General features: G+C 42.2%; 1 protein-coding gene across 2 annotated transcripts in view; it reads left to right on the plus strand.

Moving 5' to 3' along the window:
• Kcnh1 (potassium voltage-gated channel subfamily H member 1) overlaps window positions 1-15,403 on the plus strand; it is a 301,959-nt gene that overhangs the window by 125,061 nt on the left and 161,495 nt on the right. For both annotated transcript variants that reach the window (XM_048357386.1, XM_048357384.1), the window contains exon 7: window positions 1,589-2,018. In XM_048357386.1, coding sequence (XP_048213343.1) covers window positions 1,589-2,018 — 430 coding nt within the window. The remainder of the gene's footprint in view (window positions 1-1,588; window positions 2,019-15,403) is intronic.

Raw genomic sequence — 15,403 nt, forward strand, 5'->3', positions numbered from 1 at the left:
CTGGAAGTTATGCCTTGAAGTGATGCCCGTGTTATGCCATGTTCCATTGTTAGGAACTAGTCCCAGGCCCCACCCAGGTAGAGGAAGGAGGCTGGGAAATGTAGTTCAGCTATGTGCCCATAATGAGGAAATGTACTCATGGTGAGTCTCTTTAAGAGCTGCATCAGGAAACATGTATTCACATTCGTCCTACCTGTGATAAAACACTTGACCACTGCGTGGATTGCAGGAGGTGTTATTAAGAGAACAGGCAAGTGAGAACAGCGGTGACATAGAAACTGTATTGTATTGAGAACAGAGGGTAGAATCTTTCTGAGGATTTTTTTCTTTTTCTTTTTTTTTTGCATTATAAACACTGTACAAAGTATTGCTCCAGATAAATGCCTCTGTTTTATTTGTTTTCTTGTTTATTTTCTCCTAATGGAGGTAGGAAAGAAATAAAGGAATTCCTCTTGAACTGATCTGGGAACCTCCCATTTGGGGAGGTTGGGGGTTTTACATGCTATGACTTCTGTAATTTAGTTCCAATCTGTTGGAGATGAGAGTCTGTGGGGGAGTGGAGAAGACTGGGAGATCATTTAGTCTATCTTCTTCATTATCCAGACAAGTGAAGCCAGAAGTTACTGAAGCATCCAGATTCACAGCATGGTACTAGCACACGTGGGCCTCAGCTCCATTTCTCAGAATTCTGTTCTGCAGTTCTTTCTGTCACCTTAGTGCTGTTTAGTAGAAAACTATTAAGTGGAGAATAGATCTGACTTGGTTGGATTTGTGACTGCCAGCTAGCTAGGGAAGAGGCATGACCAAGTAAAACTGTAAAGTTCCTTCTAGCACTCACTTTCCTCAGTTGATGTGTCTAAGTAAATGGTGTCTGATTAATATGGTGTAGGCTGACATAAGTGATATAGTTTTCCAAGTATTTGTAATTTCTTTGAGAGAATACAATCTCAATTCTTCTCAGCTAGTTCTTTAGTTCATTAAGTTTTTTCTTACATCTGTTTGTTTTTAAATATCCTCTTTCTAATTATAACAGTGATGATCATAATTATAAGAATTAAGCAAATACATACATGTGTAACAAATATAACAAAAATTGCTTGTAATTCCATAACTTGACAATATAGCCATAGACATTGTGAATGCTTTTGTGTTTCCTGCCCATTCACTGACACTTTGTATGCTTATGCACAAAGGAATGCCATTGTATATTACTGTGTAATATGAAAGAAATATGAATGTAACTTTAAAAATATTTCATGTTCAATAATATGAAATATTTTCAACCCTTAAAATAAGTAATGGTATGGATACACATGGTGTTCATGTGTATTTGTTTTCTCATACACAATGTAATTCTACTTGTTTTATGTGTCTGCTTGGTTGCTTCTTAATTTAAGAAGGAAAAAGCTACTAGCTATCTGCATTCCATGCACCTCGGAGTAGAATTCCAATGTTAATTTTTAAGGGTTGCATAATATTGCCTCCAATGTGTATATGCTATGCTTAAAAACAGCTGTACTGGCGGGGGGAGGGGAAGGAGTGCCAACTTTGGTTCTTCTGCTCTGATGTTGTGTTCCTCTTCTCCCAGGGCATCAGCAGCCTGTTCAGCTCTCTGAAAGTTGTCCGGCTGCTCCGTCTTGGGCGAGTGGCCCGTAAGCTGGACCATTACATTGAATATGGAGCTGCCGTGCTGGTCCTGTTGGTGTGTGTGTTTGGGCTGGCTGCACACTGGATGGCCTGCATCTGGTACAGCATTGGAGACTATGAGATCTTTGATGAGGACACCAAGACGATCCGCAACAACAGCTGGCTCTACCAATTGGCAATGGACATTGGCACTCCTTACCAGTTTAACGGGTCTGGTTCAGGGAAATGGGAAGGTGGTCCCAGTAAAAACTCTGTCTACATCTCCTCGTTGTATTTCACCATGACCAGCCTGACCAGTGTGGGCTTTGGGAACATTGCCCCGTCCACAGACATAGAGAAGATCTTTGCAGTGGCCATCATGATGATTGGTTGTAAGTATGGCTGTGCTGGGGTGTTGGAGCATGCCTTTTGCTACAGTGAAGCTGCCAGTGGGGCAATATGTGTTGTGTCAGCAAAGAGCAAAGGTATAGAAACTTAAAATGACAAACATATTTTGTTCCTCAAAACTAACTTTATAGTTTTCCTGATAACTCAGTGTTGAAAAACACATTTAGGAAGCAAAAGAGTACAGACTATCCATAATTCTGTCTCTTAGAGATAACTATTACTTTTTGGTGATTTCTCTTAAGGTCTATTTGGTATGTCTCTATGTTTTTGATAAAGTTAAAGTTATATTGTGTTACTTATACATACATTTTAGTAAAGTATACCTAGAATTGTGAATTGCAGATCTTCCTCATGTTAGTTTCTTTTTTCTTGCTATTATAAAGGTGGTGTATAGAGGGGTTACCGTTACATAAGTCACACAATTTGCTTCTTTCTAATAAAAGGTATACCTTGTGATGCTTTGACACAGTGAGCTGATTACCACAATGTGTTCTTCTTCTCACCTCATTGCCCTTTTTCTTACCTTGGAAGTGCACTTGAGATGAACTCTAGGCAAATTCCTAATGTCATTACAGCACTATTAACTTAGGTTTAGCTACATGTTAATTGAAACCCAGCTCTACATCTGCACAGTCCAACCTGCCATGAGAAAAGAATTTGTGACAAAAATATGCAAGGAATCTCATCAATTATCTTTCATATTAATTATATTGAAATGATCATCTTGATAAGCTAAGTTAAATGTAATTCTATTACAGTCAATCATTTTTCTTATGTGGCTTGTAGCTGGGTGCCCTTGGACACGCCTGTAATCCTAGCTACTCAGGAGGCTGAGATCTGAGGATTGCAGTTCAAAGCCAACCCAGGGAAGGAAAGTCCATGAAACTCTTATATCCAGTTAATCACAGAAAAAGCCAGAAGTGGTGCTGTGGTTCAAGTGGTAGGTGGTAGCTTTAAGGAAAATGGATCTCAGACACAGTGCCCGAGCCCAGATTTTGAGCCCTAGGACTTGGGGAGAAAAAAAGGAATGTGGCATGTAGGAAAAATAGAATTGTATTTCTTTTGGACCATGCTAGTCTAGATCATCAGTTTTTATGTCTACTCAATAGCTGGGAAAATTTCCAACTCTGAAACACACAAACACTCATTGGGAAGAAAGGCTGTTGTGTGATCAAGAGAGGACTAGATTAATAGAGTAACTTGGCTGGATTGTAAAACCACCCCACCCTCATTCTCAAGGCAGGTGTTTAAATCTGAGTCATTTTCCCTACTGACCACTGTGTTAGTAGTTGCTGTTGTGGAGACTGGAAACCATCTCTGGCTGCAAATAACAATGAATCCCTTTCATTAAAGGGGGCCTTAAGTTGGAAGGGACATAACCAGGCTAGAGAAAGCCAATAAGCTTGAGTGGGTTGGACTTGTTGTGAAACTGCCAAATGAGCTTGGTCAGTACTTGAGGGACAGATTGGGCCAGGGAGAGGACATTGAAGAGATGCTTTGGTTTGGACAATGGTCTGGTTGCACAGAAGGACACTCAGAATTCCAGCTACCACAGGCTGAAACTTCTTTTGCGTGAGGTGGGTCTTTACTGCAGAGTTTATGAATTAATTATCCTACCAACCAGGCCATATGTGAACCTGCAGCTGGACTTGCTTTGTCCAGCTGACCAGAAATCCACATCCCACTCTGTGAGTGGACTCTGTTACCCCAGATGATTGCATTTGCTACTTACCTCTTCCTTTCTTACAGCTATCTCATCCTATCTGAAGCAGACTTTTGGTAAAAGCCTTCTCTGCAGGCAGATTGCCTGTCTTTACAGAAAGCATCCAAAGGGGGTAATTGATTTTGTAGGAACTGTGGGCCTACGGGGGCTTTTAGGTTTGCTCCTTCTTTTAAACTGGGTTTTAATAGAGATGATTGCCTGGCCACGGGATGCAGCGTTAAGGATCTGTGGGTGGCTAATTGCTTCTGTTTAATTAGAACTTGAGGTGCTTTCTCATGTCAAACAAGAATTTAAGACCTTTACTCTTCTAGAAGGGTTGCAGCCTTAACCGCACCTGTTTCTAGTCAGGGTTTGCAGCTTTTGGTTTGTGTTTTGTGGCCCTAGGGATGGAACTTCAGGTGTCACACATGACCAGGCATGGCCTTCAGCCCTGCTTGCAGTGTTTTTCTAGCCCAGATACACCATGCGCAGGACAAACATTCCCAGAGGTTGCAGGGAGGGAGATGAGATGCTTTTGTGAGTTGAATATCTCACTGTATCCACTGTAGAGAATTTACTAAGAGTGGTCAGTTAGAAAATGGGCCCCATTCCACTGGCTTCCCAAGGGCTTTCAGATGCTACATCTCTTTATAACTTCTTACTGGGAAGAACAAGAAAACAGCTCTGGTGGCATATAATAATGATAAGCATTTTTTTTTCTCCTTTCTCCAAACCACTCTTCCATGGGGAACATAATTTCCTGGGTATCCAGGGGAAATCTCAATTATTACCACTTTTCTTTTCCCTTCTTCTTAGAGTGAAGTGTTATTTCCATTTCTTCATATTGAAAAAAAAAGTCTAATGCACAGAATCTCCTCTGCATTGTGTAGCTGTGTGTGACGTTTAGTTGAACAAGTCTTCAACACTTGTTTCCTGCATACTTGTTACCTGCCAGACACTGTGCTCAATGCATTGTACGTGATTTCTGCCCCTTGCAAGGACTGTTTACATTAGGGAATATTATCCCTGTTTTCTAAGGAAGCAGAGGCTTGGAGGAGTTAACTCACTTTCTCAAGAATGTGGGACTTGGAAGCAGGAGAGAGAGGAATCAGACTTGGGCCACGCTCCTTTGGTGGTGATGGGATAACAATACAGATGTTAGAGTGTGATGGTGTGGGCTCACGAGGCAGATTCCATGCAGCCCTCCATGCTTATTCCTGGTGCATTGTACATTCTCCTGGCAAACTTTAGTAGCCAACAATTCCTGTTGTGGAAACTTTTTGTTTGTTTGTTTGTTTGTTTTGCCAGTCTTGGGGCTTGGACTCAGGCCTGAGCACTGTTCCTGGCTTCTTTTTGCTCAAGGCTAGCACTCTACCACTTGAGCCATAGAACCACTTCTGGTTTTTCTGTATATGTGGTGCTGAGGAATCAAACCCAGGGCTTCCTGCATGCTAGGCAAGCACTCTACCGCTAAGCCACATTCCCAGCCCCCGTGGAAACTTTTTGTAGTCTTGCTTGTTGATGTTGTCATTTTAATTTAAGAAACAAGATTATGTTACAGTCTTGGGGACTGGGTGCTTAGCAAACCAGCTATTTTTCAGCAACCTGACACTTACAGTTACAGCTGTTCCACTTCCTGTGTGACACATGTCTGACAAATTCTTGTGCTAACAAGAAAGTTACTGCGCTCTGTATAATGAGTGGTGATTATCCTTGTAAACTCATGTTCCCAACCACCTTTGTTCAGGACAACTTCTGATGTCTAATTAGATTACAGAATCTCCTTTCTCTTATTTTTTGCCAATGTGTGCACACGTACATACACTTATCTTCTTCCTGTACAGCTCCCCAGGTCTGATTGACACCCACATTGAGATCTCTAGCATGAGAATATTAGTCACAATCTGCATTCTATGTTGCCATCTTATAGTTCACCTTGGCAATCCTGAGAGGGGCAAAGACTCAGATCTTGGAGGCTTCTGGACTATCAATTATATTACATTTTCCTCATGTGTGTCTTTCCATACCATGATAATAGTGGTAATAGCAGAATATTATAATGATATAAGAATAGTATTTTTGTGTCTGCTCTGTTGCAGCGAGTTAGCCATAATACCAAAGATCTAAGCTTTCCCTTACTTCTCTCTGCTCTGAATATCTCATTACAACTTGGCTTATCTCCCACACCATGCCGGGAAGAAGCAGGAAAACTACATATTTGCATGTTGCTTTACCTTTCTCAGTTAAGAGTTTAAAATTGCATTCAGAAGGAATGAAACCATGAATAGAAAGTGTCTCCAATGGCCTGGTTTTATGTCTACATTCTAGTCTTGGGTGCTGGCTTGGCCTGAGGCAAGCCCCTCCTCTGTCTCCCTGCCCTCCTTGTGGTGAGTGTTTCATGGTCCACTATACCAGTTTTGGGGTGATGGTGAATAGACTCACTTTTTCATACCCAAGTCTTTCCTCTGTGTTGGCGATGCTGTACCATCCAGTGAACATTTGGCAGACAACACACCCCAGCTAACAGGCAGCTGCTGGGTGCCCCCCCCCAACAGGTTGCAGGGGGATGTGGCTGGACTCTGAGGCTTTGGAGAATGCCACCGGAGGTGTGAAGGCCAAGGAGTCAGTGGACTGTGTGGTAGAAGCTGGTGGGAGGGAGAAGACTGTTGCTGTTGGCCCTGTCCACCAGCTAGTGACAAGGACTTCTCCCCAACCTCTAAGGGATCCCCCAAAGGAGGAAGAATTGACCATCTCAGTATCAGGTTAGGGACATAGCCCTATCTTGGGTGTCTATCCAGGAGGATTTGATGGCGAAGAGACGCTTGCCATTTTCTAAATATGGGCTTGTACTTTTCTGCTTTTCTCCTCATAATGTCATTGGTGTCATGCTGTCATTTTGAGCAAGCTGCTTTCATTCCTCTTTTCTTATAACATCAGGGGGTCCAGACATCCACCTCCTCCTCCAGACACTCCACCCCCAGGCCTCACGGGCAGACTCTTGCCTCATTAATGCACAATACTTGTCTCTTGGAATTCACTTCTTTCTCTTCAAACTGTTCCATCTTCACTCCTTAAAATTGTGACAACTCTAGTGCCCAGGGCATGGCTTGGGTATCTGTTTAATCCTAAAGAGCCACTCCTCATTCTCTTGTGGGGCCTGATCAATGCTCAGTCAGGCAATCTCCTCCCAGGCCTGGATGTTCCCAGACAGCAAAAGGGCCCACCCCTCATGGCTTGCTTTAGTCACCTTTATTTCTGGGGAGTAGGACCCTAGAAACCTACATCCCCAGACTCCTGACCCTGCTACCTCACCCATTTGCAGCCTAGCAATGTGTTCTGTGACCTCTTTTCAGTTTGGATTGGCACTTATATTCAAATATAAGCTTTTCCCTACCTCCATTGTGACTTTATTTAAACCCTTTTATTTATCTCCATGTTACCTTTGCTGAACATCCATTTTTTTTGTGTGTCTGTCCTGGTACAAAGTGGATTTTCTAAAATGGTGCGGGTCACCTAGGTGTGGCCCTTGCTGCGAGTAAACAATCAACATGGTCTTTTGCTATCAGGTGGCAAGCACAGCCCCCCTGCTCCAGAATCATCTCAGATTTTGTTTTGAAAATATAAAATTCCCAGCTCCTCCCGCTAGCCCTGGATATCCAGATATCTGCCCAAGTTTCACAAGTTCCCCATGTAATGCTTATTTATTGTGTGCTAAGGCTTGACCATAGCTGATCCATATAGGGCGAAACATTGTTTATCTGCATGATATCCTCATCTAATAAACTCATGGGAATGCAAGAAATATATATTATACCTCCCAGGAGGAAGTGGGGTAGGGGGCTAAAGATTCTCTTAGGACACTGAGACACATTAGTCTTGTACTAAATATTCCTTCAAAGTTTTTAGCAAGGATTTATTTTAGTATAATAGGATACAATTGGGAAAATATAACTGTGCATTGATTCTGAATAATTGAGAAGTCCCTAAAATTTTGGAGGGTGTCTTCAGTGTTATGGGGAAAGCCCCCCTCTCCTTTTTATGGTATCATTCCCGGGGCTTGGACTCAGGCCCTGAGGTTTTTCACTCAAGACTAGTGCTTTGTCACTTGAACCACAGCTTCACTTCCGGCTTTTTTTTTTTTTGAGTAGTTACTTGTAAATAAGAATATCACGATCTTTCCTGCCTAGGCTGGCATAAAATTGTGATCCTCATATTTCATCCTCTTCAGTAACTAGGATTACAGGTATGAGCCATTGGCACCCAGAAAAAAAGCCTCTTTACTATAGAATATGGGTTATTCTGCTGGATAGAGTCACAAAACATGTTTTCTAAGAGTTGAGCTTTCATCTGTCTACCTTGTAGACACCAGAGACCCAGGCTTCTCTGCTGTGTTCACACATGACTTCCATATTGGGATCCCATATGGCTGTTCCAACATCATCCATATGTTCTTTCCCCAGAAAGAAGAAGGAAGGGAAAGGCTGTCCACACACTTTCCTTTTGAGAATAAAACCAGGAAGTTGTCTACATCACTTTTTTAAACAACCTGTTGGCTAGAATTAGATAACCTGGCAAGAGAAGCTACGACACAAAGCCTTTATTCTGTATGGACATGTGCCCAGGTAGAAATGCAGTAATCTAGAAAAGAAAACAGATATTAGTGGATGGCCAGCAGTGTCTGCCTTAGCTTTCCCCCTTCTTATTCATCTACCCTCTAAAGATAGCAGCAGATGTTTTGCTCTGTTACTCCTCACCCACCTTTAGATATAAATTTGTTTGTTCGCTGGTTACTGGGGCTTGACCTTGGCCTGGATATTGTCACTGGGATTTTTCTGCTCAAGGCTAATGCTCTACCACTTGAGCCACTTCCCTTTTAATTGGAGATAGAAGTCTCATGGATTTTACTTCCCTGGACTAGCTTTGATTCTCAGTTTCAGATCTCAGCCAACTGAGTAGCTAAGATTACAGGCATGAATCACTTGGTACCCAGTTAGAATGGGAAGATCAATGCTTGGTTCTTCATATCTGAAATCTGAAGCACTTTGACTTAAGTTACAGATCTGCTCCAAGCTTTGGGTTGTACTGTTTCAGTTTTGTAGATTAGAGTGAAGAAGCTATCCTGACAATCTGCCTTACTTGTTGGAAGTAAAGATGAAATAAGAGAATGATGTGTAGCAGCTCTTTGAAAGTGTTGAGAATTTTACACTGAAAGGTCATAATTCTTAGTGCTGTTAATAAAAGCTATTACTTCTTGCTCCTCTCAGTTAATTGTTTCTTTCCTGTTCTTAGAAAAAACACAAAATAATCATTGCTGCTCCCTTCTTAGGAGCATGGGAATGCTATGTAATTTCACTTTTGGCTTATGCTTATTTTGGGAAGTGGGGCAGTATTCAGAACTCTCTGGGAGAAATAATCATTCATTTTCCATTTGCTCTTAGACGTTTTTTCCTAGGCAGAGCATCAGCTTGCCTTTCTTTCTTTTTCTCTCTAGAGTTTGACTTTTGTTCTGCCTGCCCCTATGCATTTCAATTGGGTATCGCCATCTTTAACATAATCCCAGACCCTCTTCTGTTATCTACCTCCCTTCCTCCTCTGTTCCAGAAACATGAATCTTGGTCACTCCCACCCTGTTCCCTGGTTAGATTTGCTGTGCTCTTTGTGTTGAGAGGCCCTATTTGGGGTTTATTTACTTCCACTGTAGATATCTCTCTCTCTCTCTCTCTCTCTCTCGAATTCTTACTACATCATTGTTACATTTTTTTCTTCTTATATATTTTGTCCAGCTCCAGGGAAACTTCAAGCTTCCAGTGGACAGGGACCATAGATCCCCCCCTCCCCCCGTCACTCCTCCTTTGTGCTTGGGCAGTGCTGCTGGAGCATGGGAAAGACGGCCTTTGGAACCAGTCTCACTCTGGCTGATAGATCCATCTTCATCCTTGATTAATACTCTGGCCTTTGTCTGTTAATTCCACTGAAAATGGAGACACCATGTAGGCACAAAAACCAAAAAGATGGGAGGAACCTAGCACAGAGTTTTCAAATGGATTCAACAACTGTAGCTCTCTCCTTACTGTAGTCTGTGCCCTCTCCTATGGCCCGCTGATAGGACTCAATTAACAGTGATATACCTCAGCCATTCACTAGTACCTTCAGGTGTGATCTACTTTAAGAGAATTTGAACTTAAAAAATGAGGTGTATCATGTTTAATGTGCAAGTCACCAACTGTAAATATATATGGAAGTGAATTTCCTAGATACAAATTCCTGTAAAACGAAACATAACGTAACCTCATTACATAGAGCAAGTTGGGGAAGTTCATAGATGAGGAGTTATTTTCATGTGGTGGGGGAGGCCTCCTGGGCTTTGCTGACTAGGCTGGACTGGCAAGATCTACATTGGGAAAGACTTGGGGCCAAGAGCACTAAGCAAGCTTGCCCCTACACCCCTACCTCATGGAGAGAGGGGACTAGAAACAGTCATACACTGAGCATAGAAGGTGTCCCAGGTGTCATGTTGGGAACTTTTCACTACCCCAAACCCCTGCAAATAGACTTGATTTATAGCTAAGGAAACAGATTCAAAGACACAAAATACCTTATCCTGGGACAGAGCTGTGTTGGCAGAAATGGGTTTTTATCTGAGTTTTCTCTGTGTTGTTGCTTCTTTCCTCTGCTGACTATTTTGAGACCACATGGAGAAAATGTTCTCTGCGATGTGTGTGTTGGGGCAAACAGATGAAAGAGTCAGGGACAGAAGGTGCCAGTGGAGGGGGCTGGGGATATAGCCTAGTGGCAAGAGTGCCTGCCTCATATACACGAGGCCCTAGGTTCGATTCCCCAGCACCACATATACAGAAAACGGCCAGAAGCGGCGCTGTGGCTCAAGTGGCAGAGTGCTAGCCTTGAGCGGGAAGAAGCCAGGGACAGTTCTCAGGCCCTGAGTCCAAGGCCCAGGACTGGCCAAAAAAAAAAAAAAAAAAAAAAAAAGAAGGTGCCAGTGGAAAGAGTAGCAGGCAGAGTTCCTGGGAGATATTTCTATTATTTTGAATTGTAATTATAATGAAAAAATACGTTTGCATATGAAGAGTGAGAGGCTATCGTTCTATTTTTTTTTTACATGGATGATTGCACTGGGCAGATATATTTCCATTGAGCTTTAAAGTTAGGAAGTTCTGATCATGAGGGGTATTGATGAGAGAGGTATTATTGTTTCTGATCTTCTAGGCACCCACATGATTTGCAAATTTCCTTTTCTTTAAAAAAATACTATTTCCATTGAGCTAGAGATGTTACTCTAATCCAATCATTTGTTATTACTTCTGTTGCCTCCTTCAAAACTCAGATTTCTAGGAGGTGGGCAGGGTCTATATTCATTTTATAGATATGGAAACTGGGTTGTGACTTGCCAAAGGCAAGTGGAGCCTGGCTCATGTCTCCCAGCCCAGTGCTGTTCTTGCTTTTGCCAGTCACGGTGACAGAAGCTGGTACTGGTAGCCACAGAGCACACGTTATACCATACATGAAAACATCTGGCCCTGATGTGGAATTTCTCCAGGCTTGAGGAGATGGGGTGAAGGTGGGTGAACAGTAGCTAAGGCCAGCTCTTCACTTTCATCTCAGGAACTTGATTAAGCATACTTCACACCTCTTTAAGCTGCTTCTTGCCAGGCATTTATTGTGGGTCTCAACGGATAGACTGACTTATGTAAGTGGTTAGAGAAACATCACCCACAGGAGAGAAGAATTTTCCTTTCCATCCTTAAAGTTGATGGGACCTGAGACCTCTGTGTTCATTTGAGTGCCTGCCATGTGCCAGAATCTGTGTAACACTGAGAAGAGAGCAGAGCAACAGGGCATAGGAGCTCTGACCTCAGGTTGCTTTAGTGAAATGGAGCCAGATGAATGAGTAAGTTAGATGCATCTCCAGGAAGGATGGTTGCTATGGGAATGGGGGAGGGGGGCTTACTCAAAGGAAAAGAAAAAGTCAGGGTTTACAGTACTGTACTGTACTTACTCAGAAAAATCTATGGGCCAGGCACTGAGGACCTTTCTAGGTTTCCCAACTCGACTTCAATCTGCCTTTGTTCAGCAGCTGTGTGCACCAGTACTTTGCTTGGTCTACAAAAGGCTCAGTAACTACAGAAGGAGTGGAGGAAAAGGGGGAAAGTAAGCTATCATCCCTTCCTCAATTTGTTTACGATTTTGTTTGGAAAATACAAATGCAGTCAGGGAAACCCATGTGAGGCTGGAAGGTATTAAATGCTCATGGGATATGCTTCAGACCGTGGTTGGCTCTGTAAGGTAGCGTGAAAGGGAAATTGTATTTGACCAGTAAATAATGAATAGGATTTGTATCACTTTTAGAGATGAAGCAATAGTATTAAGGTTGACAAATGGTTGAACACATAGTATGCATACACACTTTATACACATACTTTATTCAACTCTCTTTAAAAAAATTTTTTTTCTCTTTATTGTCAAAGTGAAGTACAGAGGGGTTACAGTTTCATTGTTCCTTTCCCAAGTTTCCAGGAGTAGGAACTGAAGCTCACAGAGGTCACTGAAGCTCACAGTCTCGTGAGTGGTAGAACCCCCTTGAGCTCACCTTCTTTCTGCTAGTCTGTGCTGCCATACAAGTTACCAGCTGAAGTGAAGATGGCCAGGAGGATAAGGCTTCAGAGAAAGCAACCACTCATCCCTTTCATCCAATGAGGAGAGAGAACCATGTGCTGATCAGAAAGAGCTCAGTGCTTGCTTTGTGCCTCCTGGCTTGTAGCTCCCCAGAGAGGGACTGCACCACGCTGCAGTAAGGTTGATTTGCTGAGTCTTTTGATCAACCAGATATCCATGTGTAGAAGAGGCACTGAGATGCAGACTTAATGAAATCCTTAATGAGTTTCGGGGTATGTCTCTTGGTTTGTTAGACCAAAGGTACCACAGCCCATTCTATCAGTCAGCTTCTTCCTATCAAAGGCAGAGCTTTTCTCCAAGATGGTCCCCCTTTGAGGGGAGGACTGATGACAATGAAAGTGATTGATGTGTGCCATCCCCACTGCCAGTGAAGCCTGTCAAAACCAGTCAAGCTGAATAGACAGCTGAAGACAGGCCACGAGTAGTAACATTTTCATTTTTGAAGGTATAGAGCATAGAGAGTTCATGCCACACAAACAGACCAACATGACTGTGAATCCTGGCTCTGCTATGTAATAGACAGGTGAGCAAAGACTTAATTCCTGAGCCTGTGCCCTCATCTTTTTAAAAAAAATTATTTTATTAATTAAATTTTGTTGACAAGGTGTTATACAAAAGGGGTACAGTTACATAATAAGGCAGTGAGTACATTTCTTGTGATATCTTACACCATTGTTTTTCTTTCCCTTCCCTAGATCAGGTAGGCATATATACAATATCCAGTGTACCAAAATCATATACAGTAACCACGTAGGGTATGCCAAAGGAAATTCACCTAGAACTTTAAATGTAACATCAACAAAAGAATCCTCCTGTGTCCTTCTCTTGGAGTTGATTTTGCTTATCCTCGTCTTATATGATCATGTGTATATAGTTGTTGAGTTGTTGTGATCCACTGAGAGGTCTATTCTAGACCTTTTTATGTTTAGTAGTTGTTTCGTTTTTAGATACATAATGTAAGGTCGCTGACCCAAACCTGTGGAAATACCATTTGAAAAGAAGTTCGTTGTTTTGCAGACCTGGTCTCTACTGTACCCCTGCCCCCCGCCCACCCTAACAGTCATATATCAAGGAGGCCATGCCCTTTCGTTCTGTGTTCTAGGCTGGTCTCCCTCAACATTATTTGTTCAAATTCTGACCATTTCCCTGCGAATACCAATATTTTATCATTTCTAATCACTATGTAGTATTCCATTGTGTATAGGTACCACTTTTTTTTTGTATCCATTCATTTGTAGTGGGGCATCTGGGTTGTTTCCATATTTTGGCTATTGTGAATTGTGCAGCGATAAACATGGATGTGCAGATGTCTTTATGATACTCTGAAACCTGTTGTTCAGGATAGATGCCTAGGAGTGGTATGGCTGGGTCATAGGGTATGTCTACACTGAGATTTTTGAGGAACCTCCATACTGTTCTCCAAAGTGGTTGTACTAATTTGCACTCCCACCAACAGTGGAGAAGGGTTCCTCTTTCCCCGCATCCCCTCCAGCATTTGTTGTTGCCTGAGTTCAGAGTCTAGGCCATTCTATCTGGAGTGAGATGGTATCTCAGGGTTGTTTTTATTTGCATTTCCTTTACTGCCAGGGATATTGAACATTTCCTCATATATTTCTTTGCCATTTTTATCTCTTCCCCTGTGAAGTCTCTCTTTAGCTCCGTTGCCCATTTAATAATTGGTTTACTGAGTTTAGAGGGGGTTAGTTTTTTGAATTGTCTGTAGATGATGGATATTAGGCCTTTGTCTGTTGCTGTGCTGGTGAAGATCCTTTCCCATATGGTTGGCTGTCTTTCTAGTTTGGTGGCTATGTCTTTAGCTGTGCAGAAACTGTATTTTGTAGTAGTCACATTTGTCGAGACTCTCCCCTATCCGTTGTGCCCCTGGGACTATGTTCAGGAAGTTCCTACCTGTGCCTATAAGCTCTAGCATCTCTCCTACTCTGTTCTTCAGTAGTTTCAAGGATTCAGGTCTGATGTTGAGGTCCATTTTGATGTTGTTAATCCATTTTGAGTTGATCTTGGTGCATGGTGATAGGCTAGGGTCTACTTTGAGTTTTCTACATGTGGCTGCCCAGTTTTCCCATCACCAGTAGTTGAAGAGGCTATGTTTTTCCCATTGTATGTCTTTAGCTCCTTTGGCGAATATCAGTTGACTGTAAGAATGCGGCTTTATTTCTGGGTCTTCTATTCTATTCCATTGGTCTTCAGGTCTGTTTTTATACCAATACCAGGCTCTATAATAGAGCTTGAAGTCTAGTATTGTGATTCCTCCTGCGCTGCTTCTTTTGCCTAGAATTGCTTTGGCTATTCTAGGTCTTCTGTCCCCTCATCTTTAAGTAAGAATGTTATGAATTAAATGGTGTCAATAAAGACAAAAGCCTTTATCTTTTCTGGTGTCTAGGCTAGAGCTGCAGATGGCCTGGTAGCTGATGCTGATGTCAATCTTTAACCACTTTTGGTCTGTACTGCTTGTTTGTTCACTTGATGGACACATTTAACAACTTTCACCAAGGACTTTGGGAGGTGTTGGGTGAGGGTTGAAAGACAAGGAGAAGGTGTTGTATATGAAGATGGCAGCAAGAAATAGGGATAGCACAGTGCTTTATATAAGAACTTAATTAATAAAGAGTCGTGTAGAACTAAATATCAAGAAGGAAACCTTCCAGTGAGGACATTGCAAAATAGGCACTGCCAGGGCTAGCTCCATAAATCCTCACCTGGCAGTGACTTTGCAGACCCACAAAATATTCCATTTTCACTTATCCCCATTGTGGTCCTATGTGCATGTGTGTGAGAGAATAATTTTAGCTCTCGTCAGCTAGAGGTCAGGCTCTGAATCATAGCTATGTGGTGATTACAAAAAAAAAAAAAAAAAAGACCACCATTGGCTCGTGAAAACTTGGCAAGGAAAAGAGGTCTTGGTAGAAAGAAGAAAATGAAAGAACAGGACACTTGGGGAAAAAAATCGAATATGTG

Source organism: Perognathus longimembris, chromosome 11, assembly GCF_023159225.1.
Source record: "Perognathus longimembris pacificus isolate PPM17 chromosome 11, ASM2315922v1, whole genome shotgun sequence".
Taxonomy (NCBI): domain Eukaryota; kingdom Metazoa; phylum Chordata; class Mammalia; order Rodentia; family Heteromyidae; genus Perognathus; species Perognathus longimembris.